Below are 25,399 nucleotides of genomic sequence, written 5' to 3' on the forward strand. Positions count from 1 at the left end.
TCCATATCGTGTCTCTCTCTCCCATATCGTCTCTCTCTCTCCCATAGCGTGTCTCTCTCTCTCCCATATCGTGTCTCTTTCTCTCATATCTGTGTCCTCTCTCTCCCATATCGTGTCTCTCTTTCCCATATCGTGTCTCTCTCTCTCCCATATCGTGTCTCTCTCTCTCCCATATCGTGTCTCTCTCTCCCATATCGTGTCTCGTCTCCCATATCGTGTCTCTCTCCCATATCGTGTCTCTCTCTCCCATATCGTGTCTCTCTCTCTCTCCTCATATCGTGGTCTCTCTCTCCCATATCGTGTCTCTCTCTTCCCATATCGTGTCTCTCTCTCCCCATATCGTGTCTCTCTCTCCCATATCGTGTCTCTCTCTCTCCCATATCGTGTCTCTCTCTCCCATATCGTGGTCTCTCTCTCCCATATCGTGTCTCTCTCTCTCCCATATCGTGTCTCTCTCTCCCATATCGTGTCTCTCTCTCTCCCATATCGTGTCTCTCTCTCCCATATCGTGTCTCTCTCTCCCATATCGTGTCTCTCTCTCCCATATCGTGTCTCTCTCTCTCCCATATCGTGTCTCTCTCTCTCCCATATCGTGTCTCTCTCTCCCATATCGTGTCTCTCTCTCTCCATATCGTGTCTCTCTCTCCATATCGTGTCTCTCTCTCCCATATCGTGTCTCTCTCTCTCATATCGTGTCTCTCTCTCTCCCATATCGTGTCTCTCTCTCTCTCCCCATATCGTGTCTCCTCTCTCCCATATCGTGTCTCCTCTCTCCCATATCGTGTCCTCTCTCTCCCATATCGTGTCTCTCTCTCCCATATCGTGTCTCTCTCTCACCCATATCGTGTCTCTCTCTCCCATATCGTGTCTCTCTCTCCCCATATCGTGTCTCTCTCTCCCATATCGTGTCTCTCTCTCCATATCGTGTCTCTCTCTCCATATCGTGTCTCTCTCTCTCCCATATCGTGTCTCTCTCTCCCATATCGTGTCTCTCTCTCTCCCATATCGTGTCTCTCTCTCCCATATCGTGTCTCTCTCTCCCATATCGTGTCTCTCTCTCCCATATCGTGTCTCTCTCCCATATCGTGTCTCTCTCTCTCCCATATCGTGTCTCTCTCTCCCATATCGTGTCTCTCTCTCTCCATATCGTGTCTCTCTCTCCCATATCGTGTCTCTCTCTCCCATATCGTGTCTCTCTGTCTCCCCATATCGTGTCTCTCTCTCTCCCATATCGTGGTCTCTCTCTCCCATATCGTGTCTCTCTCTCCCATATCGTGTCTCTCTCTCCCATATCGTGTCTCTCTCTCCCATATCGTGTCTCTCTCTCCCATATCGTGTCTCTCTCTCCCATATCGTGTCTCTCTCTCCCATATCGTGTCTCTCTCTCCCATATCGTGTCTCTCTCTCCCATATCGTGTCTCTCTCTCTCCCATATCGTGTCTCTCTCTCTCCCATATCGTGTCTCTCTCTCCCATATCGTGTCTCTCTCTCCCATATCGTGTCTCTCTCTCTCCCCATATCGTGTCTCTCTCCTCTCCCATATCGTGTCTCTCTCTCCCATATCGTGTCTCTCTCTCTCCCATATCGTGTCTCTCTCTCCCATATCGTGTCTCTCTCTCCCATATCGTGTCTCTCTCCCATATCGTGTCTCTCTCTCCCATATCGTGTCTCTCTCTCTCCCATATCGTGTCTCTCTCTCTCCCATATCGTGTCTCTCTCTCCCATATCGTGTCTCTCTCTCCCATATCGTGTCTCTCTCTCCCATATCGTGTCTCTCTCTCCCATATCGTGTCTCTCTCTCCCATATCGTGTCTCTCTCTCCCATATCATGTCTCTCTCTCTCCCATATCGTGTCTCTCTCTCCCATATCGTGTCCTCTCTCTCCCATATCGTGTCTCTCTCTCCTCATATCGTGTCTCTCTCTCTCTCCCATATCGTGTCTCTCTCTCCCATATCGTGTCTCTCTCTCCCATATCGTGTCTCTCTCTCCCATATCGTGTCTCTCTCTCCATATCGTGTCTCTCTCCCATATCGTGTCTCTCTCTCTCCCATATCGTGTCTCTCTCTCCCATATCGTGTCTCTCTCTCCCATATCGTGTCTCTCTCTCCCATATCGTGTCTCTCTCTCTCCCATATCGTGTCTCTCTCTCCCATATCGTGTCTCTCTCTCCCATATCGTGTCTCTCTCCCATATCGTGTCTCTCTCTCCCATATCGTGTCTCTCTCTCTCCATATCGTGTCTCTCTCTCCCATATCGTGTCTCTCTCTTCCCATATCGTGTCTCTCTCTCCCATATCGTGTCTCTCTCTCCCATATCGTGTCTTCTCTCTCTCCCATATCGTGTCTCTCTCTCCCATATCGTGTCTCTCTCTCCATATCGTGTCTCTCTCTCCCATATCGTGTCTCTCTCTCTCCCATATCGTGTCTCTCTCTCTCCCATATCGTGTCTCTCTCTCCATATCGTGTCTCTCCTCTCCCATATCGTGTCTCTCTCTCCCATATCGTGTCTCTCTCTCTCCCATATCGTGTCTCTCTCTCCCATATCGTGTCTCTCTCTCCCATATCGTGTCTCTCTCTCCCATATCGTGTCTCTCTCTCCCATATCGTGTCTCTCTCTCTCCCATATCGTGTCTCTCTCTCCCATATCGTGTCTCCTCTCTCCCATATCGTGTCTCTCTCTCTCCCATATCGTGTCTCTCTCTCTCCCATATCGTGTCTCTCTCTCCCATATCGTGTCTCTCTCTCCCATATCGTGTCTCTCTCTCCATATCGTGTCTCTCTCTCCCATATCGTGTCTCTCTCTCTCATATCGTGTCTCTCTCTCCCATATCGTGTCTCTCTCTCCCATATCGTGTCTCTCTCTCTCCCATATCGTGTCTCTCTCTCTCATATCCGTGTCTCTCTCTCTCTCCCATATCGTGTCTCTCTCTCTCATATCGTGTCTCTCTCTCTCCCATATCGTGTCTCTCTCTCTCCCATATCGTGTCTCTCTCTCTCATATCGTGTCTCTCTCTCTCTCCCATATCGTGTCTCTCTCTCCCATATCGTGTCTCTCTCTCTCCATATCGTGTCTCTCTCTCTCTCTCTCCATATCGTGTCTCTCTCTCTCCCATATCGTGTCTCTCTCTCTCCCATATCGTGTCTCTCTCTCCCATATCGTGTCTCTCCCATATCGTGTCTCTCTCTCCCATATCGTGTCTCTCTCTCCCATATCGTGTCTCTCTCTCTCCCATATCGTGTCTCTCTCTCCCCATATCGTGTCTTTCTCTCTCTCCCATATCGTGTCTCTCTCTCTCCCATATCGTGTCTTCTCTCTCTCCCATATCGTGTCTTTCTCTCTCTCCCATATCGTGTCTCTCTCTCCCATATCGTGTCTCTCTCTCCCATATCGTGTCTCTCTCTCCCATATCGTGTCTCTCTCTCTCCCATATCGTGTCTCTCTCTCCCATATCGTGTCTCTCTCTCCCATATCGTGTCTCTCTCTCTCTCCCATATCGTGTCTCTCTCTCCCATATCGTGTCTCTCTCTCCCATATCGTGTCTCTCTCTCTCCATATCGTGTCTCTCTCTCTCCCATATCGTGTCTCTCTCTCTCCATATCGTGTCTCTCTCTCTCCCATATCGTGTCTCTCTCTCTCCCATATCGTGTCTTCTCTCTCTCCCATATCGTGTCTCTCTCTCCCATATCGTGTCTCTCTCTCCATATCGTGTCTCTCTCTCTCATATCGTGTCTCTCTCTCTCCCATATCGTGTCTCTCTCTCTCCCATATCGTGTCTCTCTCTCCCATATCGTGTCTCTCTCTCTCCCATATCGTGTCTCTCTCTCCCATATCGTGTCTCTCTCTCCCATATCGTGTCTCTCTCTCCCATATCGTGTCTCTCTCTCCCATATCGTGTCTCTCTCTCCCATATCGTGTCTCTCTCCCATATCGTGTCTCTCTCTCCCATATCGTGTCTCTCTCTCCCCATATCGTGTCTCTCTCTCCCATATCGTGTCTCTCTCTCCCATATCGTGTCTCTCTCTCCCATATCGTGTCTCTCTCTCCCATATCGTGTCTCTCTCTCCCATATCGTGTCTCTCTCTCCCATATCGTGTCTCTCTCTCCCATATCGTGTCTCTCTCTCCCATATCGTCTCTCTCTCTCCCATAGCGTGTCTCTCTCTCTCCCATATTGTGTCTCTTTCTCTCATATCGTGTCTCTCTCTCCCATATCGTGTCTCTCTTTCCCATATCGTGTCTCTCTCTCCCATTTCGTGTCTCTCTCTCCCATATCGTGTCTCTCTCTCCCATATCGTGTCTCTCTCTCCCATATCGTGTCTGTCTCCCATATCGTGTCTCTCTCCCATATCGTGTCTCTCTCTCCCATATCGTGTCTCTCTCTCTCCCATATCGTGTCTCTCTCTCCCATATCGTGTCTCTCTCTCCCATATCGTGTCTCTCTCTCCCATATCGTGTCTCTCTCTCCCATATCGTGTCTCTCTCTCTCCCATATCGTGTCTCTCTCTCCCATATCGTGTCTCTCTCTCCCATATCGTGTCTCTCTCTCTCCCATATCGTGTCTCTCTCTCTCCCATATCGTGTCTTTCTCTCTCTCCCATATCGTGTCTCTCTCTCCCATATCGTGTCTCTCTCTCCCATATCGTGTCTCTCTCTCTCATATCGTGTCTCTCTCTCTCCCATATCGTGTCTCTCTCTCTCCCATATCGTGTCTCTCTCTCCCATATCGTGTCTCTCTCTCTCCCATATCGTGTCTCTCTCTCCCATATCGTGTCTCTCTCTCCCATATCGTGTCTCTCTCTCTCATATCGTGTCTCTCTCTCTCATATCGTGTCTCTCTCTCTCCCATATCGTGTCTCTCTCTCTCCCATATCGTGTCTCTCTCTCCCATATCGTGTCTCTCTCCCATATCGTCTCTCTCTCTCCCATATCGTGTCTCTCTCTCCCATATCGTGTCTCTCTCTCCCATATCGTGTCTCTCTCACCCATATCGTGTCTCTCTCTCCCATATCGTGTCTCTCTCACCCATATCGTGTCTCTCTCTCCCATATCGTGTCTCTCTCTCCCATATCGTGTCTCTCTCTCCCATATCGTGTCTCTCTCTCCCATATCGTGTCTCTCTCTCCCATATCGTGTCTCTCTCTCCCATATCGTGTCTTTCTCTCTCTCCCATATCGTGTCTCTCTCTCCCATATCGTGTCTCTCTCTCCCATATCGTGTCTCTCTCTCCCATATCGTGTCTCTCTCTCTCATATCGTGTCTCTCTCTCCCATATCGTGTCTCTCCCATATCGTGTCTCTCTCTCCCATATCGTGTCTCTCCCATATCGTGTCTCTCTCTCCCATATCGTGTCTCTCTCTCCCATATCGTGTCTCTCTCTCCCATATCGTGTCTCTCTCTCCCATATCGTGTCTCTCTCTCCCATATCGTGTCTCTCTCTCCCATATCGTGTCTCTCTCTCCCATATCGTGTCTCTCTCTCCCATATCGTGTCTCTCTCTCCCATATCGTGTCTCTCTCTCCCATATCGTGTCTCTCTCTCCCATATCGTGTCTCTCTCTCCCATATCGTGTCTCTCTCTCCCATATCGTGTCTCTCTCTCCCATATCGTGTCTCTCTCTCCCATATCTTGTCTCTCTCTCCCATATCGTGTCTCTCTCTCCCATATCGTGTCTCTCTCTCTCATATCGTGTCTCTCTCTCTCCCATATCGTGTCTCTCTCTCCCATATCGTGTCTCTCTCTCCCATATCGTGTCTCTCTCTCCCATATCTTGTCTCTCTCTCCCATATCGTGTCTCTCTCTCCCATATCGTGTCTCTCTCTCCCATATCGTGTCTCTCTCTCTCATATCGTGTCTCTCTCTCTCCCATATCGTGTCTCTCTCTCCCATATCGTGTCTCTCTCTCCCATATCGTGTCTCTCTCTCTCCCATATCGTGTCTCTCTCTCCCATATCGTGTCTCTCTCTCCCATATCGTGTCTCTCTCTCCCATATCGTGTCTCTCTCTCCCATATCTTGTCTCTCTCTCCCATATCGTGTATCTCTCTCCCATATCGTGTCTCTCTCTCCCATATCGTGTCTCTCTCTCATATCGTGTCTCTCTCTCTCCCATATCGTGTCTCTCTCTCCCATATCGTGTCTCTCTCTCTCCCATATCGTGTCTCTCTCTCCCATATCGTGTCTCTCTCTTCAGATCTGTCTCTCTTTTTTCTGTCTTCTAATTATACCATCACGTGACCCCCACTCATTATCCATCACGTGACACCCACTCATTATCCATCACGTGACACTCACTCATTATCCATCACATGACACCCACTCATTATCCATCACGTGGCACCCACTCATTATCCATCACATGACACCCACTCATTATCCATCACGTGACACCCACTCATAATCCATCATGTGACACCCACTCATTATCCATCACGTGACACCCACTCATTATCCATCACGTGGCACCCACTCATTATCCATCACATGACACCCACTCATTATCCATCACGTGGCACCCACCTCATTATCCATCACGTGACACCCACTCATTATCCATCACGTGACACCCACTCATTATCCATCACGTGACACTCACTCATTATCCATCACCTGACCCACTCACCGTCTCCTGTATTGCACCGTTTCTCGCTCTCTCCCACAGTAACATGTCCGTTTCTTGTTTTCTGTCTTCTCAGATCACTCTCAAGGATTTGGGGGTAAATTTGGGGTGCAGAAGGATCGACAAGATAAATCTGCTCACAGCTGGAGTCATAAAGAAGAATTACAAACCCACCAATCACAGACGGGTAATATATCCCCCTAGCCAATCACAGACAGGTAACACCTCCCCGGCCAGTCACAGACAGGTAACACCTCCCCGGCCAGTCACAGACAGGTAACACCTCCCCAGCCAGTCACTGACAGGTAACACCTCCCCAGCCAGTCACTGACAGGGAACACCTGCACCCAGCCAGTCACTGACAGGGAACACCTGCACCCAGCCAGTCACAGACAGGTAACACCTCCCCAGCCAGTCACAGACAGGTAACACCTCCCCGGCCCAGCCAGTCACAGACAGGTAACACCTCCCCAGCCAGTCACTGACAGGTAACACCTCCCCGGCCAGTCACAGACAGGTAACACCTCCCCGGCCAGTCACTGACAGGTAACACCTCCCCAGCCAGTCACAGACAGGTAACACCTCCCCAGCCAATAACAGACAGGTAACACCTCCCCAGCCAGTCACAGACAGGTAACACCTCCCCAGCCAGTCACAGACAGGTAACACCTCCCCAGCCAGTCACAGACAGGTAACACCTCCCCGGCCAGTCACAGACAGGTAACACCTCCCCAGCCAGTCACAGACAGGTAACACCTCCCCAGCCAGTCACAGACAGGTAACACCTCCCCGGCCCAGCCAGTCACAGACAGGTAACACCTCCCCGGCCAGTCACAGACAGGTAACACCTCCCCAGCCAGTCACAGACAGGTAACACCTCCACAGCCAGTCACAGACAGGTAACACCTCCCCGGCCAGTCACAGACAGGTAACACCTCCCCAGCCAGTCACAGACAGGTAACACCTCCCCAGCCAGTCACAGACAGGTAACACCTCCCCAGCCAGTCACAGACAGGTAACACCTCCCCAGCCAGTCACAGACAGGTAACACCTCCCCAGCCAGTCACAGACAGGTAACACCTCCCCAGCCAGTCACTGAAAGGTAACACCTCCCCAGCCAGTCACAGACAGGTAACACCTCCCCAGCCAGTCACTGAAAGGTAACACCTCCCCAGCCAGTCACAGACAGGTAACACCTCCCCGGCCAGTCACAGACAGGTAACACCTCCCCAGCCAGTCACAGACAGGTAACACCTCCCCAGCCAGTCACAGACAGGTAACACCTCCCCAGCCAGTCACAGACAGGTAACACCTCCCCAGCCAGTCACAGACAGGTAACACCTCCCCAGCCAGTCACAGACAGGTAACACCTCCCCAGCCAGTCACAGACAGGTAACACCTCCCCAGCCAGTCACAGACAGGTAACACCTCCCCAGCCAGTCACAGACAGGTAACACCTCCCCAGCCAGTCACTGAAAGGTAACACCTCCCCAGCCAGTCACAGACAGGTAACACCTCCCCAGCCAGTCACAGACAGGTAACACCTCCCCAGCCAGTCACAGACAGGTAACAACTCCCCAGCCAGTCACAGACAGGTAACACCTCCCCAGCCAGTCACTGACAGGTAACACCTCCCCGGCCAGTCACAGACAGGTAACACCTCCCCGGCCAGTCACAGACAGGTAACACCTCCCCAGCCAGTCACAGACAGGTAACACCTCCCCAGCCAGTCACAGACAGGTAACACCTCCCCAGCCAGTCACAGACAGGTAACACCTCCCCAGCCAGTCACAGACAGGTAACACCTCCCCGGCCCAGCCAGTCACTGACAGGTAACACCTCCCCGGCCAGTCACAGACAGGTAACACCTCCCCGGCCAGTCACAGACAGGTAACACCTCCCCAGCCAGTCACAGACAGGTAACACCTCCCCGGCCCAGCCAATCACAGACAGGTAACACCTCCCCAGCCAGTCACAGACAGGTAACACCTCCCCAGCCAGTCACAGACAGGTAACACCTCCCCAGCCAGTCACAGACAGGTAACACCTCCCCGGCCAGTCACAGACAGGTAACACCTCCCCAGCCAGTCACAGACAGGTAACACCTCCCCAGCCAGTCACAGACAGGTAACACCTCCCCAGCCAGTCACAGACAGGTAACACCTCCCCAGCCAGTCACAGACAGGTAACACCTCCCCAGCCAGTCACAGACAGGTAACACCTCCCCAGCCAGTCACTGAAAGGTAACACCTCCCCAGCCAGTCACAGACAGGTAACACCTCCCCGGCCAGTCACAGACAGGTAACACCTCCCCAGCCAGTCACAGACAGGTAACACCTCCCCAGCCAGTCACAGACAGGTAACACCTCCCCAGCCAGTCACAGACAGGTAACACCTCTCCAGCCAGTCACAGACAGGTAACACCTCCCCAGCCAGTCACAGACAGGTAACACCTCCCCAGCCAGTCACAGACAGGTAACACCTCCCCAGCCAGTCACAGACAGGTAACACCTCCCCAGCCAGTCACTGAAAGGTAACACCTCCCCAGCCAGTCACAGACAGGTAACACCTCCCCAGCCAGTCACAGACAGGTAACACCTCCCCGGCCAGTCACAGACAGGTAACACCTCCCCGGCCAGTCACAGACAGGTAACACCTCCCCAGCCAGTCACTGAAAGGTAACACCTCCCCAGCCAGTCACAGACAGGTAACACCTCCCCGGCCAGTCACAGACAGGTAACACCTCCCCAGCCAGTCACAGACAGGTAACACCTCCCCAGCCAGTCACTGAAAGGTAACACCTCCCCAGCCAGTCACAGACAGGTAACACCTCCCCGGCCAGTCACAGACAGGTAACACCTCCCCAGCCAGTCACAGACAGGTAACACCTCCCCGGCCAGTCACAGACAGGTAACACCTCCCCAGCCAGTCACAGACAGGTAACACCTCCCCAGCCAGTCACAGACAGGTAACACCTCCCCAGCCAGTCACAGACAGGTAACACCTCCCCAGCCAGTCACAGACAGGTAACACCTCCCCAGCCAGTCACAGACAGGTAACACCTCCCCAGCCAGTCACAGACAGGTAACACCTCCCCAGCCAGTCACAGACGGGTAACACCTCCCCAGCCAGTCACTGAAAGGTAACACCTCCCCAGCCAGTCACAGACAGGTAACACCTCCCCAGCCAGTCACAGACAGGTAACACCTCCCCAGCCAGTCACAGACAGGTAACACCTCCCCGGCCAGTCACAGACAGGTAACACCTCCCCGGCCAGTCACAGACAGGTAACACCTCCCCAGCCAGTCACAGACAGGTAACACCTCCCCAGCCAGTCACAGACGGGTAACACCTCCCCAGCCAGTCACAGACAGGTAACACCTCCCCAGCCAGTCACAGACAGGTAACACCACCCCAGCCAGTCACAGACAGGTAACACCTCCCCGGCCAGTCACAGACAGGTAACACCTCCCCAGCCAGTCACTGACAGGTAACACCTTCCCGGCCAGTCACAGACAGGTAACACCTCCCCAGCCAGTCACAGACAGGTAATATATCCCCCTAGCCAATCAGAAAGAGGTAATATATCCTCTCAGTCAATCACAGCCATGTAAAACATCTCCAGCCAATCACAGACAGGTAACACATCTCCAGCCAATCACAGACAGGTAATATATCCCCCTAGTCCGTCGCAGAAAGATGATACCTTCCTGTAACGATGCGCTCCCCACAAGGCGGGACCGCGAGGCCGAGGTGAGGATTTGATAAACGCCAACCCACAGCCGCGTGGGCGCATCTGGAGTGTAGGTAGGTCGAATTAGCCAGGTCGGGGTAGGAGAGGTCAGGAAGGTCAGTGATACTTGCCGAGGTCTGGATTGGAGGGGTACAGATCGGCCCTAGAAGGAACGCTGGCATTCGCCACTGCGCGAGATGCGCTGCAGGAGGCAGCACGCCCGAACGTGGGTCTGGGTAAGCTGGGAGCGCGTCGAAAGGGGTGCGGATAACGGATCCTTACACTTCCCCTCAACCAATCACATACAGATAACATTTACCACCCAGCCAATCATGGACAAGTAACACCTCCTTTTCTACAAAGCATAATAAGATAATACGTGACAGACTACATCACAGGCGTGGCACACCTGCACCCAGCCTCTCACAGGCAGGTAACACCTGCACCCTGCCTCTCACAGGCAGGTAACACCTGCACCCAGCCCCTCACAGGCAGGGAACACCTGCACCCAGCCTCTCACAGACAGGTAACACCTGCACCCAACCCCTCACAGGCGTGGCACACCTGCACCCAGCCCCTCACAGGTATGGCACACCTGCATCTAGCCTCTCACAGGCAGGTAACACCTGCACCCAGCCTCTCACAGGCAGGTAACACCTGCACCCAGCCTCTCACAGGCAGGTAACACCTGCACCCAGCCTCTTACAGGCAGGTAACACCTGCACCCAGCCTCTCACAGGCAGGGAACACCTGCACCCAGCCTCTCACAGGCAAGTAACACCTGCACCCAGCCTCTCACAGGCAGGGAACACATGCACCCAGCCTCTCACAGGCAGGTAACACCTGCACCCAGCCTCTCACAGACAGGGAACACCTGCACCCAGCCTCTCACAGGCGTGGCACACCTGCACCCAGCCCCTCACAGGCATGGCACACCTGCACCTAGCCTCTCACAGGCAGGTAACACCTGCACACAGCCTCTCACAGGCAGGGAACACCTGCACCCAGCCTCTCACAGGCAGGTAACACCTGCACCCAGCCTCTCACAGACAGGTAACACCTGCACCCAACCCCTCACAGGCGTGGCACACCTGCACCCAGCCCCTCACAGGTATGGCACACCTGCATCTAGCCTCTCACAGGCAGGTAACACCTGCACCCAGCCTCTCACAGGCAGGTAACACCTGCACCCAGCCTCTCACAGGCAGGTAACACCTGCACCCAGCCTCTCACAGACAGGTAACACCTGCACCCAGCCTCTCACAGGCGTGGCACACCTGCACCCAGCCCCTCACAGGCATGGCACACCTGCACCTAGCCTCTCACAGGCAGGTAACACCTGCACACAGCCTCTCACAGGCAGGGAACACCTGCACCCAGCCTCTCACAGGCAGGGAACACCTGCACCCAGCCCCTCACAGGCATGGCACACCTGCACCTAGCCTCTCACAGGCAGGTAACACCTGCACACAGCCTCTCACAGGCAGGGAACACCTGCACCCAGCCTCTCACAGACAGGGAACACCTGCACACAGCCTCTCACAGACAGGGAACACCGGCACCCAGCCCCTCACAGGCAGGGAACACCTGCACCCAGCCTCTCACAGGCAAGTAACACCTGCACCCAGCCTCTCACAGGCAGGGAACACCTGCACCCAGCCTCTCACAGGCAGAGAACACCTGCACCAAGCCTCTCACAGGCAGGGAACACCTGCACCCAGCCTCTCACAGGCAGGGAACACCTGCACCAAGCCTCTCACAGGCAGGGAACACCTGCACCCAGCCTCTCACAGGCAGGGAATACCTGCACCCAGCCTCTCACAGGCAGGGAACACCTGCACCAAGCCTCTCACAGGCAGGGAACACCTGCACCCAGCCTGTCTCAGGCAGGGAACTCCTGCACCCAGCCTCTCAAACGCAGGGACACCTGCACCCAGCCTCTCACAGGCAGGGAACACCTGCACCCAGTCTCTCACAGGCAGGGAATACCTGCACCCAGCCTCTCACAGGCAGGGAACACCTGCACCCAGCCTCTCACAGGCAGGGAACACCTGCACCCAACCTCTCACAGGCAGGGAACACCTGCACCCAGTTCTCACAGGCAGGGAACACCTGCACCCAGCCTCTCACAGGCAGGGAACACCTGCACCCAGCCTCTCACAGGCAGGTAACACCTGCACCAAGCCTCTCACAGGCAGGGAACACCTGCACCCAGCCTCTCACAGGCAGGGAACACCTGCACCCAGCCCATCACAGGCAGGGAATACCTGCACCCAGCCTCTCACTGACAGGTAACACCTGCACCCAGCCTCTCACAGGCAGGTAACACCTGCACCCAGCCTATCAAATTCAGGTAACACCTGCACCCAGCCTCTCACAGGCAGAGAACACCTGCACCCAGCCTCTCACAGACAGGGAACACCTGCACCCAGCCTCTCACAGGCAGGGAACACCTGCACCCAGTTCTCACAGGCAGGGAACACCTGCACCCAGCCTCTCAATGGCAGGGAACACCTGTACCCAGACTCTCAATGGCAGGGAACACCTGCACCCAGCCTAACCCAATCATTATCCATCACCTGACACCCATTAATCATCATCACATTACACTCAATCATTTTCCAACACCTGACACCCACTCACTATCATCACAGGAAACCCACTCATCAGCTGACACGCTCGTTATTATCACCTGTAATTATACCATCACGTGACACCCATTCATAATCCATCACGTTACACCCACTCATTATCCATCACGTTACACACACTCATTATCAATCACGTGACACCCACTCATTATCCATCACGTTACACACACTCATTATCCATCACGTGACACCCACTCATTATCCATCACGTGACACCCACTCATTATCCATCACGTGACACCCACTCATAATCCATCACGTGACACCCACTCATTATCCATCACGTTACACCCACTCATTATCCATCACGTGACACCCACTCATTATCCATCACGTGACACCCACTCATTATCCATCACGTGACACCCACTCATTATACATCACGTGACACCCACTCATAATCCATCACGTGACACCCACTCATTATCCATCACGTGGCACCCACTCATTATCCATCACGTGACACCCACTCATTATCCATGACGTTACACACACTCATTATCCATCACGTGACACCCACTCATTATCCATCACGTGACACACACTCATTATCCATCACGTGACACCCACTCATTATCCATCACGTGGCACCCACTCATTATCCATCACGTGGCACCCACTCATTATCCATCATGTGACACCCACTCATTATCCATCACGTGACACCCACTCATTATCCATCACGTGACACCCACTCATTATCCATCACGTGACACCCACTCATTATCCATAACGTGACACCCACTCATTATCCATCACGTGACACCCACTCATTATCCATCACGTGGCACCCACTCATTATCCATCACGTGACACCCACTCATTATCCTTCACGTGACACCCACTCATTATCCATCACGTGACACCCACTCATAATCCATCACGTGACACCCACTCATTATCCATCACGTGACACCCACTCATTATCCATCACGTGACACCCACTCATTATCCATCACGTGACACCCACTCATTATCCATCACCTGACCCACTCATTATCCATCACGTGACACCCACTCATTATCCATCACGTGAAACCCACTCATTATCCATCACGTGGCACCCACACATTATCCATCACGTGACACCCACTCATTATCCATCACGTGGCACCCACTCATTATCCATCACGTGGCACCCACTCATTATCCATCACGTGACACCCACTCATTATCCATCACGTGACACCCACTCATTATCCATCACGTGACACCCACTCATTATCCATCACGTGACACCCACTCATTATCCATCACGTGACACCCACTCATTATCCATCACGTGACACCCACTCATTATCCATCACCTGACCCCCACTCACCGTCTCCTGTATTGTACCGTTTCTCGTTCTCTCCTACAGTAACATGTCCGTTTCTTGTTTTCTGTCTTCTCAGATCACTCTCAAGGATTTGGGGGTAAATTTGGGGTGCAGAAGGATCGACAAGATAAATCTGCTCACAGCTGGAGTCATAAAGAAGAATTACAAACCCACCAATCACAGACGGGTAATATATCCCCCTAGCCAATCACAGACAGGTAACACCTCCCCAGCCAGTCACTGACAGGTGTCAGGCAAGGACGCCACACACGTGGGATCTACAGTATCGTGTACCCGGCAGCCGTGCATGGTTCATACACGGGACACCATTTCAGCATACTGTTTGGCTTCAGGGGTTGGTCCGGACACCAGTCGGGTAAGGTTAGCATTATTGGGACATTTTAAGGGTCACAGCATATGTTACGGTGGTCACATTTTCCTGTGCCCCTGGTCCACATTTGCTCAATAACCCCCGACTGTTTTGTGTTATATATCTTTATATCAACCCCTACCTTACCTTATACTTTTTCTATTTTATACCTGCTGGAGACTCCACTCCTAGTTACACCTGGACAGAGATTGCATATCACCATTATATATGACTGTGTAGCATTGAAACTCAGGAGTTTACTCTCCATTTTTTCTACTGACAGGTAACACCTCCCCAGCCAATCACAGACAGGTAACACCTCCCCAGCCAGTCACAGACAGGTAACACCTCCCCAGCCAATCACAGACAGGTAACACCACCCCAGCCAGTCACAGACAGGTAACACCTCCCCAGCCAATCACAGACAGGTAACACCTCCCCAGCCAGTCACAGACAGGTAACACCTCCCCAGCCAGTCACAGACAGGTAACACCTCCCCAGCCAATCACAGACTGGTAACACCTCCCCAGCCAGTCACAGACAGGTAACACCTCCCCAGCCAGTCACTGACAGGTAACACCTCCCCAGCCAGTCACAGACAGGTAACACCTCCCCGGCCAGTCACAGACAGGTAACACCTCCCCGACCAGTCACAGACAGGTAACACCTCCCCGGCCAGTCACTGACAGGTAACACCTCCCCAGCCAGTCACTGACAGGTAACACCTCCCCAGCCAGTCAGAGACAGGTAACACCTCCCTGGCCAGTCACAGACAGGTAACACCTCCCCGGCCAGTCACAGACAGGTAACACCTCCCCGGCCAGTCACAGACAGGTAACACCTCCCCAGCCAGTCACTGACAGGTAACACCTCCCCAGCCAGTCACTGACAGGTAACACCTCCCCAGCCAGTCACAGACAGGTAACACCTCCCCAGCCAGTCACAGACAGGTAACACCTCCACGGCCAGTCACAGACAGGTAACACCTCCCCGGCCAGTCACAGACAGGTAACACCTCCCCGGCCAGTCACAGACAAGTAACACCTCCCCGGCCAGTCACAGACAGGTAACACCTCCCCGGCCAGTCACAGACAGGTAACACCTCCCCGGCCAGTCACAGACAGGTAACACCTCCCTGGCCAGTCACAGACAGGTAACACCTTCCCGGCCAGTCACAGACAGGTAACACCTCCCCGGCCAGTCACAGACAAGTAACACCTCCCCGGCCAGTCACAGACAGGTAACACCTCCCCAGCCAGTCACAGACAGGTAACACCTCCCCGGCCAGTCACAGACAGGTAACACCTCCCCAGCCAGTCACAGACAGGTAACTCTTCCCAAGCCAGTCACAGACAGGTAACACCTCCCCAGCCAGTCACAGACAGGTAACACCTCCCCAGCCAGTCACAGACAGGTAACACCTCCCCGGCCAGTCACAGACAGGTAACACCTCCCCGGCCAGTCACAGACAGGTAACACCTCCCCGGCCAGTCACAGACAGGTAACACCTCCCCAGCCAGTCACAGACAGGTAACACCTCCCCAGCCAGTCACAGACAGGTAACACCTCCCCAGCCAGTCACAGACAGGTAACACCTCCCCAGCCAGTCACAGACAGGTAACACCTCCCCGGCCAATCAGACAAGTAACACCTCCCCAGCCAGTCACAGACAGGTAACTCTTCACAAGCCAGTCACAGACAGGTAACACCTCCCCAGCCAGTCACAGACAGGTAACTCTTCCCAAGCCAGTCACAGACAGGTAACACCTCCCCAGCCAGTCACAGACAGGTAACACCTCCCCAGCCAGTCACAGACAGGTAACACCTCCCCGGCCAGTCACAGACAGGTAACACCTCCCCAGCCAGTCACAGACAGGTAACACCTCCCCAGCCAGTCACAGACAGGTAACACCTCCCCGGCCAGTCACAGACAGGTAACACCTCCCCAGCCAGTCACAGACAGGTAACACCTCCCCAGCCAGTCACTGACAGGTAACACCTCCCCAGCCAGTCACAGACAGGTAACACCTCCCCAGCCAGTCACAGACAGGTAACACCTCCCCAGCCAGTCACAGACAGGTAACTCTTCCCCAGCCAGTCACAGACGGGTAACTCCTCCCCAGCCAGTCACAGACGGGTAACTCCTCCCCAGCCAGTCACAGACAGGTAACACCTCCCCGGCCAATCACAGACAGGTAACACCTCCCCGTCCCGGCCAGTCACAGACAGGTAACACCTCCCCAGCCAGTCACAGACAGGTAACACCTCCCCAGCCAGTCACAGACAGGTAACACCTCCCCAGCCAGTCACAGACAGGAAACACCTCCCCAGCCAGTCACAGACAGGTAACACCTCCCCAGCCAGTCACAGACAGGTAACACCTCCCCAGCCAGTCACAGACAGGTAACAGCTCCCCGGCCAGTCACAGACAGGTAACACCTCCCCGGCCAGTCACAGACAGGTAACAGCTCCCCGGCCAGTCACAGACAGGTAACACCTCCCCAGCCAGTCACAGACAGGTAACACCTCCCCGGCCAGTCACAGACAGGTAACACCTCCCCAGCCAGTCACTGACAGGTAACACCTCCCCAGCCAGTCACAGACAGGTAACTCTTCCCCAGCCAGTCACAGACAGGTAACACCTCCCCAGCCAGTCACTGAAAGGTAACACCTCCCCAGCCAGTCACAGACAGGTAACACCTCCCCGACCAGTCACAGACAGGTAACACCTCCCCGGCCAGTCACAGACAGGTAACACCTCCCCAGCTAGTCACAGACAGGTAACACCTCCCCAGCCAGTCACAGACAGGTAACACCTCCCCAGCCAGTCACAGACAGGTAACACCTCCCCAGCCAGTCACAGACAGGTAACACCTCCCCGGCCAGTCACAGACAGGTAACACCTCCCCAGCCAGTCACAGACAGGTAACACCTCCCCAGCCAGTCACAGACAGGTAACACCTCCCCAGCCAGTCACAGACAGGTAACACCTCCCCAGCCAGTCACAGACAGGTAACACCTCCCCAGCCAGTCACAAACAGGTAACACCTCCCCAGCCAGTCACAGACAGGTAACACCTCCCCAGCCAGTCACAGACAGGTAACACCACCCCAGCCAGTCACAGACAGGTAACCCCACCCCAGCCAGTCACAGACAGGTAACACCTCCCCAGCCAGTCACAGACGGCATTTGCTGGTCCCACATTGATTTTCGCACACGATGTTTGGTTCTAATCAAAGCTCTGGTCTGAAAGTCTCTTGTCAGTTTAGATACAGATGTGCTCAGTATTTTTGAATGTCAGACACCCACCTCATTATCCATCACGTGACACCCACTCATTATCCATCACGTGACACCCACTCATTATCCATCACGTGACACCCACTCATTATCCATCACGTGACACCCACTCATTATCCATCACGTGACACCCACTCATTATCCATCACGTGACACCAACTCATTATCCATCACGTGACACCCACACATTATCCATCATGTGACACTCACTCATTTTCCATCACGTGACACTCACTCATTCTCCATCACGTGGCACCCACTCATTATCCATCACGTGGCACCCACTCATTATCCATCACGTGACACCGACTCATTATCCATCACGTGACACCCACTCATTATCCATCACGTGACACCCACTCATTATCCATCACGTGACACCCACTCATTATCCATCACGTGACACCCACCCATTATCCATCACGTGACACCCACTCATTATCCATCACGTGACACCAACTCATTATCCATCACGTGACACCCACACATTATCCATCACGTGACACTCACTCATTATCCATCACGTGACACTCACTCATTATCCATCACGTGACACTCAGTATCCATCACGTGTCATCCACTCATTATCCATCACGTGACACCAACTCATTTTCCATCACGTGACACCCACGCATTATCCATCACGTGACACTCACTCATTATCCATCACGTGTCATCCACTCATTATCCATCACGTGACACCCACGCATTATCCATCACGTGACACTCACTCATTATACATCACGTGACACTCACTCATTATCCATCACGTGACACTCACTCATTATCCATCACGTGACACTCACTCATTATCCATCACGTGACACTCACTCATTATCCATCACGTGACACTCACTCATTATCCATCACGTGACACCCACGCATTATCCATCACGTGACACCCACTCATTATCCATCACGTGACACTCACTCATTATCCATCACGTGACACCCACTCATTATCCATCACGTGACACCCACACATTATCCATCACCTGACCCACTCATTATCCATCACGTGACACCCACTCATTATCCATCACGTGACACCAACTCATTATCCATCACGTGACACCAACTCATTATCCATCACGTGACACCCACTCATTATCCATCACGTGACACCCACTCATTATCCATCACGTGACACCCACTCATTATCCATCACGTGACACCCACTCATTATCCATCACGTGACACCCACTCATTATCCATCACGTGACACCCACTCATTATCCATCACGTGACACCAACTCATTATCCATCACGTGACACCCACACATTATCCATCATGTGACACTCACTCATTATCCATCACGTGACACTCACTCATTATCCATCACGTGACACTCAGTATCCATCACGTGTCATCCACTCATTATCCATCACGTGACACCAACTCATTTTCCATCACGTGACACCCACGCATTATCCATCACGTGACACTCACTCATTATCCATCACGTGTCATCCACTTATTATCCATCACGTGACACCCACGCATTATCCATCATGTGACACTCACTCATTATACATCACGTGACACTCACTCATTATCCATCACGTGACACTCACTCATTATCCATCACGTGACACTCACTCATTATCCATCACGTGACACTCACTCATTATCCATCACGTGACACTCACTCATTATCCATCACGTGACACCCACGCATTATCCATCACGTGACACCCACTCATTATCCATCACCTGACCCACTCATTATCCATCACGTGACACCCACTCATTATCCATCACGTGACACCAACTCATTATCCATCACGTGACACCAACTCATTATCCATCACGTGACACTCACTCATTATCCATCACGTGACACTCACTCATTATCCATCACGTGACACTCACTCATTATCCATCACGTGACACTCACTCATTATCCATCACGTGACACTCACTCATTATCCATCACGTGACACCCACGCATTATCCATCACGTGACACCCACTCATTATCCATCACGTGACACCCACTCATTATCCATCACGTGACACCAACTCATTATCCATCACGTGACACCCACACATTATCCATCACCTGACCCACTCATTATCCATCACGTGACACCCACTCATTATCCATCACGTGACACCCACTCATTATCCATCACTTGGCACTCACTCATTATCCATCACGTGACACCCACTCACCATCTCCTGTATTGTACCGTTTCTCGTTCTTTCCCACAGTAACATGTCCGTTTCTTGTTTTCTGTCTTCTCAGATCACTCTCAAGGATTTGGGGGTAAATTTGGGGTGCAGAAGGATCGACAAGATAAATCTGCTCACAGCTGGAGTCATAAAGAAGAATTACAAACCCACCAATCACAGACAGGTAATATATCCCACTAGCCAATCACAGACGGGTAACACCTCCCCAGCCAGTCACAGACAGGTAATATATCCCCCCAGCCAGTCACAGACAGGTAACACCTCCCCGGCCAGTCACAGACAGGTAACACCTCCCCAGCCAGTCAGAGACAGGTAACACCTCCCCAGCCAGTCACAGACAGGTAGCACTACCCCAGCAAGTCACAGACAGGTAACACCTCCCCAGCCAGTCACAGACAGGTAACACCTCCCCGGCCAGTCACAGACAGGTAACACCTCCCCGGCCAATCACAGACAGGTAACACCTCCCCCGCCAGTCACAGACAGGTAACACCTCCCCAGCCAGTCACAGACAGGTAACACCTCCCCAGCCAATCACAGACAGGTAACACCTCCCCCGCCAGTCACAGACAGGTAACACCTCCCCAGCCAATCACAGACAGGTAACACCTCCCCAGCCAGTCACAGACAGGTAACACCTCCCCGGCCAGTCACAGACAGGTAACACCTCCCCAGCCAATCACAGACAGGTAACACCTCCCCGGCCAGTCACAGACAGGTAACACCTCCCCAGCCAATCACAGACAGGTAACACCTCCCCCGCCAGTCACAGACAGGTAACACCTCCCCAGCCAGTCACAGACAGGTAACACCTCCCCAGCCAATCACAGACAGGTAACACCTCCCCCGCCAGTCACAGACAGGTAACACCTCCCCAGCCAGTCACAGACAGGTAACACCTCCCCGGCCAGTCACAGACAGGTAACACCTCCCCTGCCAATCACAGACAGGTAACACCTCCCCGGCCAGTCACAGACAGGTAACACCTCCCCAGCCAATCACAAACAGGTAACACCTCCCCAGCCAATCACAGACAGGTAACACCTCCCCGGCCAGTCACAGACAGGTAACACCTCCCCAGCCAATCACAAACAGGTAACACCTCCCCAGCCAGTCACAGACAGGTAACACCTTCCCGGCCAGTCACAGACAGGTAACACCTTCCCGGCCAGTCACTGACAGGTAACACCTCCCCAGCCAGTCACAGACAGGTAACACCTCCCCAGCCAGTCACCGACAGGTAACACCTCCCCAGCCAGTCACTGACAGGTAACACCTCCCCAGCCAGTCACAGACAGGTAACACCTCCCCAGCCAGTCACAGACAGGTAACACCTTCCCAGCCAGTCACTGACAGGTAACACTTCCCCAGCCAGTCACTGACAGGTAACACCTCCCCAGCCAGTCACTGACAGGTAACACCTCCCCAGCCAGTCACAGACAGGTAACACCTCCCCAGCCAGTCACAGACAGGTAACACCTCCCCAGCCAGTCACAGACAGGTAACACCTCCCCAGCCAGTCACTGACAGGTAACACCTCCCCAGCCAGTCACAGACAGGTAACACCTCCCCAGCCAGTCACAGACAGGTAACATCTCCCCAGCCAGTCACTGACAGGTACACCTCCCCAGCCAGTCACAGACAGGTAACACCTCCCCAGCCAGTCACAGACAGGTAACACCACCCCAGCCAGTCACTGACAGGTAACACCTCCCCGGCCAGTCACTGACAGGTAACTCTTCCCCAGCCAGTCACAGACAGGTAACACCTCCCCAGCCAGTCACAGACAGGTAACACCTCCCCGGCCAGTCACAGACAGGTAACTCTTCCCCAGCCAGTCACAGACAGGTAACACCTCCCCAGCCAGTCACAGACAGGTAACACCTCCCCAGCCAGTCACAGACAGGTAACACCTCCCCAGCCAGTCACAGACAGGTAACACCACCCCAGCCAGTCACTGACAGGTAACACCTCCCCGGCCAGTCACTGACAGGTAACTCTTCCCCAGCCAGTCACAGACAGGTAACACCTCCCCAGCCAGTCACAGACAGGTAACACCTCCCCGGCCAGTCACAGACAGGTAACTCTTCCCCAGCCAGTCACAGACAGGTAACACCTCCCCAGCCAGTCACAGACAGGTAACACCTCCCCAGCCAGTCACTGACAGGTACACCTCCCCAGCCAGTCACAGACAGGAAACACCTCCCCGGCCAGTCACAGACAGGTAACTCTACCCCAGCCAGTCACAGACAGGTAACACCTCCCCAGCCAGTCACAGGCAGGTAACACCTCCCCAGCCAGTCACAGACAGGTAACACCTCCCCGGCCAATCACAGACAGGTAACACCTCCCCGGCCAATCACAGACAGGTAACACCTCCCCAGCCAGTCACTGACAGGTAACACCTCCCCAGCCAGTCACAGACAGGTAACACCTCCCCGGCCAATCACAGACAGGAAACACCTCCCCGGCCAGTCACAGACAGGTAACACCACCCCAGCCAGTCACAGACAGGTAACACCTCCCCGGCCAATTACAGACAGGTAACACCTCCCCGACCAGTCACAGACAGGTAACACCTCCCCGGCCAGTCACAGACAGGTAACACCTCCCCAGCTAGTCACAGACAGGTAACACCTCCCCAGCCAGTCACAGACAGGTAACACCTCCCCAGCCAGTCACAGACAGGTAACACCTCCCCAGCTAGTCACAGACAGGTAACACCTCCCCAGCTAGTCACAGACAGGTAACACCTCCCCAGCCAGTCACAGACAGGTAACACCTCCCCAGCCAGTCACAGACAGGTAACACCTCCCCGGCCAGTCACAGACAGGTAACACCTCCCCAGCTAGTCACAGACAGGTAACACCTCCCCAGCCAGTCACAGACAGGTAACACCTCCCCAGCCAGTCACAGACAGGTAACACCTCCCCAGCTAGTCACAGACAGGTAACACCTCCCCAGCCAATCACAGACAGGTAACACCTCCCCGGCCAGTCACAGACAGGTAACACCTCCCCAGCCAGTCAGAGACAGGTAACACCTCCCCGGCCAATTACAGACAGGTAACACCTCCCCGGCCAATTACAGACAGGTAACACCTCCCCGGCCAGTCACTGACAGGTAACACCTCCCCGGCCCAGCCAGTCACAGACAGGTAACACCTCCCCAGCTAGTCACAGACAGGTAACACCTCCCCAGCCAGTCACAGACAGGTAACACCTCCCCGGCCAGTCACAGACAGGTAACACCTCCCCAGCCAGTCAGAGACAGGTAACACCTCCCCGGCCAATTACAGACAGGTAACACCTCCCCGGCCAATTACAGACAGGTAACACCTCCCCGGCCAGTCACTGACAGGTAACACCTCCCCGGCCAGTCACAGACAGGTAACATCTCCCCGGCCAGTCACCAACAGGTAACACCTCCCCAGCCAGTCACAGACAGGTAACACCTCCCCGGCCAGTCACAGACAGGTAACACCTCCCCGGCCAGTCACAGACAGGTAACACCTCCCCGGCCAGTCACAGACAGGTAACACCTCCCCGGCCAATCACAGACAGGTAACATCTCCCCGGCCAGTCACCAACAGGTAACACCTCCCCAGCCAGTCACAGACAGGTAACACCTCCCCGACCAGTCACAGACAGGTAACACCTCCCCAGCCAGTCACAGACAGGTAACACCTCCCCAGCCAGTCACAGACAGGTAACACCTCCCCAGCCAGTCACAGACAGATAACACCTCCCCAGCCAGTCACAGACAGGTAACACCTCCCCAGCCAGTCACAGACAGATAACACCTCCCCAGCCAGTCACAGACAGGTAACACCTCCCCAGTCAGTCACCGACAGGTAACAACTCCCCAGCCAGTCACAGACTGGTAACACCTCCCCAGCCAGTCACTGACAGGTAACACCTCCCCAGCCAGTCACTGACAGGTAACACCTCCCCAGCCAGTCACTGACAGGTAACACCTCCCCAGCCAGTCACTGACAGGTAACACCTCCCCAGCCAGTCACAGACAGGTAACACCTCCCCAGCCAGTCACAGACAGATAACACCTCCCCAGCCAGTCACAGACAGGTAACACCTCCCCAGCCAGTCACTGACAGGTAACACCTCCCCAGCCAGTAACAGACAGGTAACACCTCCCCAGCCAGTCACTGACAGGTAACACCTCCCCAGCCAGTCACAGACAGATAACACCTCCCCAGCCAGTCACAGACAGGTAACACCTCCCCAGCCAGTCACTGACAGGTAACACCTCCCCAGCCAGTAACAGACAGGTAACACCTCCCCAGCCAGTCACAGACAGGTAACACCTCCCCAGCCAGTCACAGACAGTTAACACCTCCCCAGCCAGTCACTGACAGGTAACACCTCCCCAGCCAGTCACAGACAGGTAACACCTCCCCAGCCAGTCACTGACAGGTACACCTCCCCAGCCAGTCACTGACAGGTAACACCTCCCCAGCCAGTCACAGACAGGTAACACCTCCCCAGCCAGTCACAGACAGGTAACACCTCCCCAGCCAGTCACAGACAGGTAACACCTCCCCAGCCAGTCACTGACAGGTAACACCTCCCCGGCCAATCACAGACAGGTAACATCTCCCCGGCCAGTCACAGACAGGTAACACCTCCCCGGCCAGTCACAGACAGGTAACACCTCCCCGGCAAATCACAGACAGGTAACATCTCCCCGGCCAGTCACCAACAGGTAACACCTCCCCAGCCAGTCACCGACAGGTAACAACTCCCCAGCCAGTCACTGACAGGTAACACCTCCCCAGCCAGTCACTGACAGGTAACACCTCCCCAGCCAGTCACAGACAGGTAACACCTCCCCAGCCAGTCACAGACAGGTAACACCTCCCCAGCCAGTCACTGACAGGTAACACCTCCCCAGCCAGTCACTGACAGGTAACACCTCCCCAGCCAGTCACAGACAGATAACACCTCCCCAGCCAGTCACAGACAGGTAACACCTCCCCAGCCAGTCACAGACAGGTAACACCTCCCCAGCCAGTCACTGACAGGTAACACCTCCCCAGCCAGTCACTGACAGGTAACACCTCCCCAGCCAGTCACTGACAGGTAACACCTCCCCAGCCAGTCACTGACAGGTAACACCTCCCCAGCCAGTCACTGACAGGTAACACCTCCCCAGCCAGTCACTGACAGGTAACACCTCCCCAGCCAGTCACAGACAG

The 25,399-nt window shown here is 54.1% G+C and overlaps 1 protein-coding gene across 1 annotated transcript in view; it reads left to right on the plus strand.

Moving 5' to 3' along the window:
• Positions 1-6,691: 6,691 nt before the first annotated feature.
• The window catches only part of LOC142475208 (uncharacterized), a gene marked incomplete at its 5' end in the record, with an annotated part of 29,357 nt that continues 10,649 nt past the window's right edge, over positions 6,692-25,399 (plus strand). Inside the window, 3 exons of the mRNA XM_075581181.1 lie at positions 6,692-6,802; positions 14,395-14,505; positions 20,237-20,347. Of these exons, the coding sequence (XP_075437296.1) occupies positions 6,692-6,802; positions 14,395-14,505; positions 20,237-20,347 (333 nt within the window). The remainder of the gene's footprint in view (positions 6,803-14,394; positions 14,506-20,236; positions 20,348-25,399) is intronic.

The sequence above is a fragment of the Ascaphus truei genome, unplaced genomic scaffold (genome assembly GCF_040206685.1).
Source record: "Ascaphus truei isolate aAscTru1 unplaced genomic scaffold, aAscTru1.hap1 HAP1_SCAFFOLD_1105, whole genome shotgun sequence".
Lineage (NCBI taxonomy): Eukaryota > Metazoa > Chordata > Amphibia > Anura > Ascaphidae > Ascaphus > Ascaphus truei.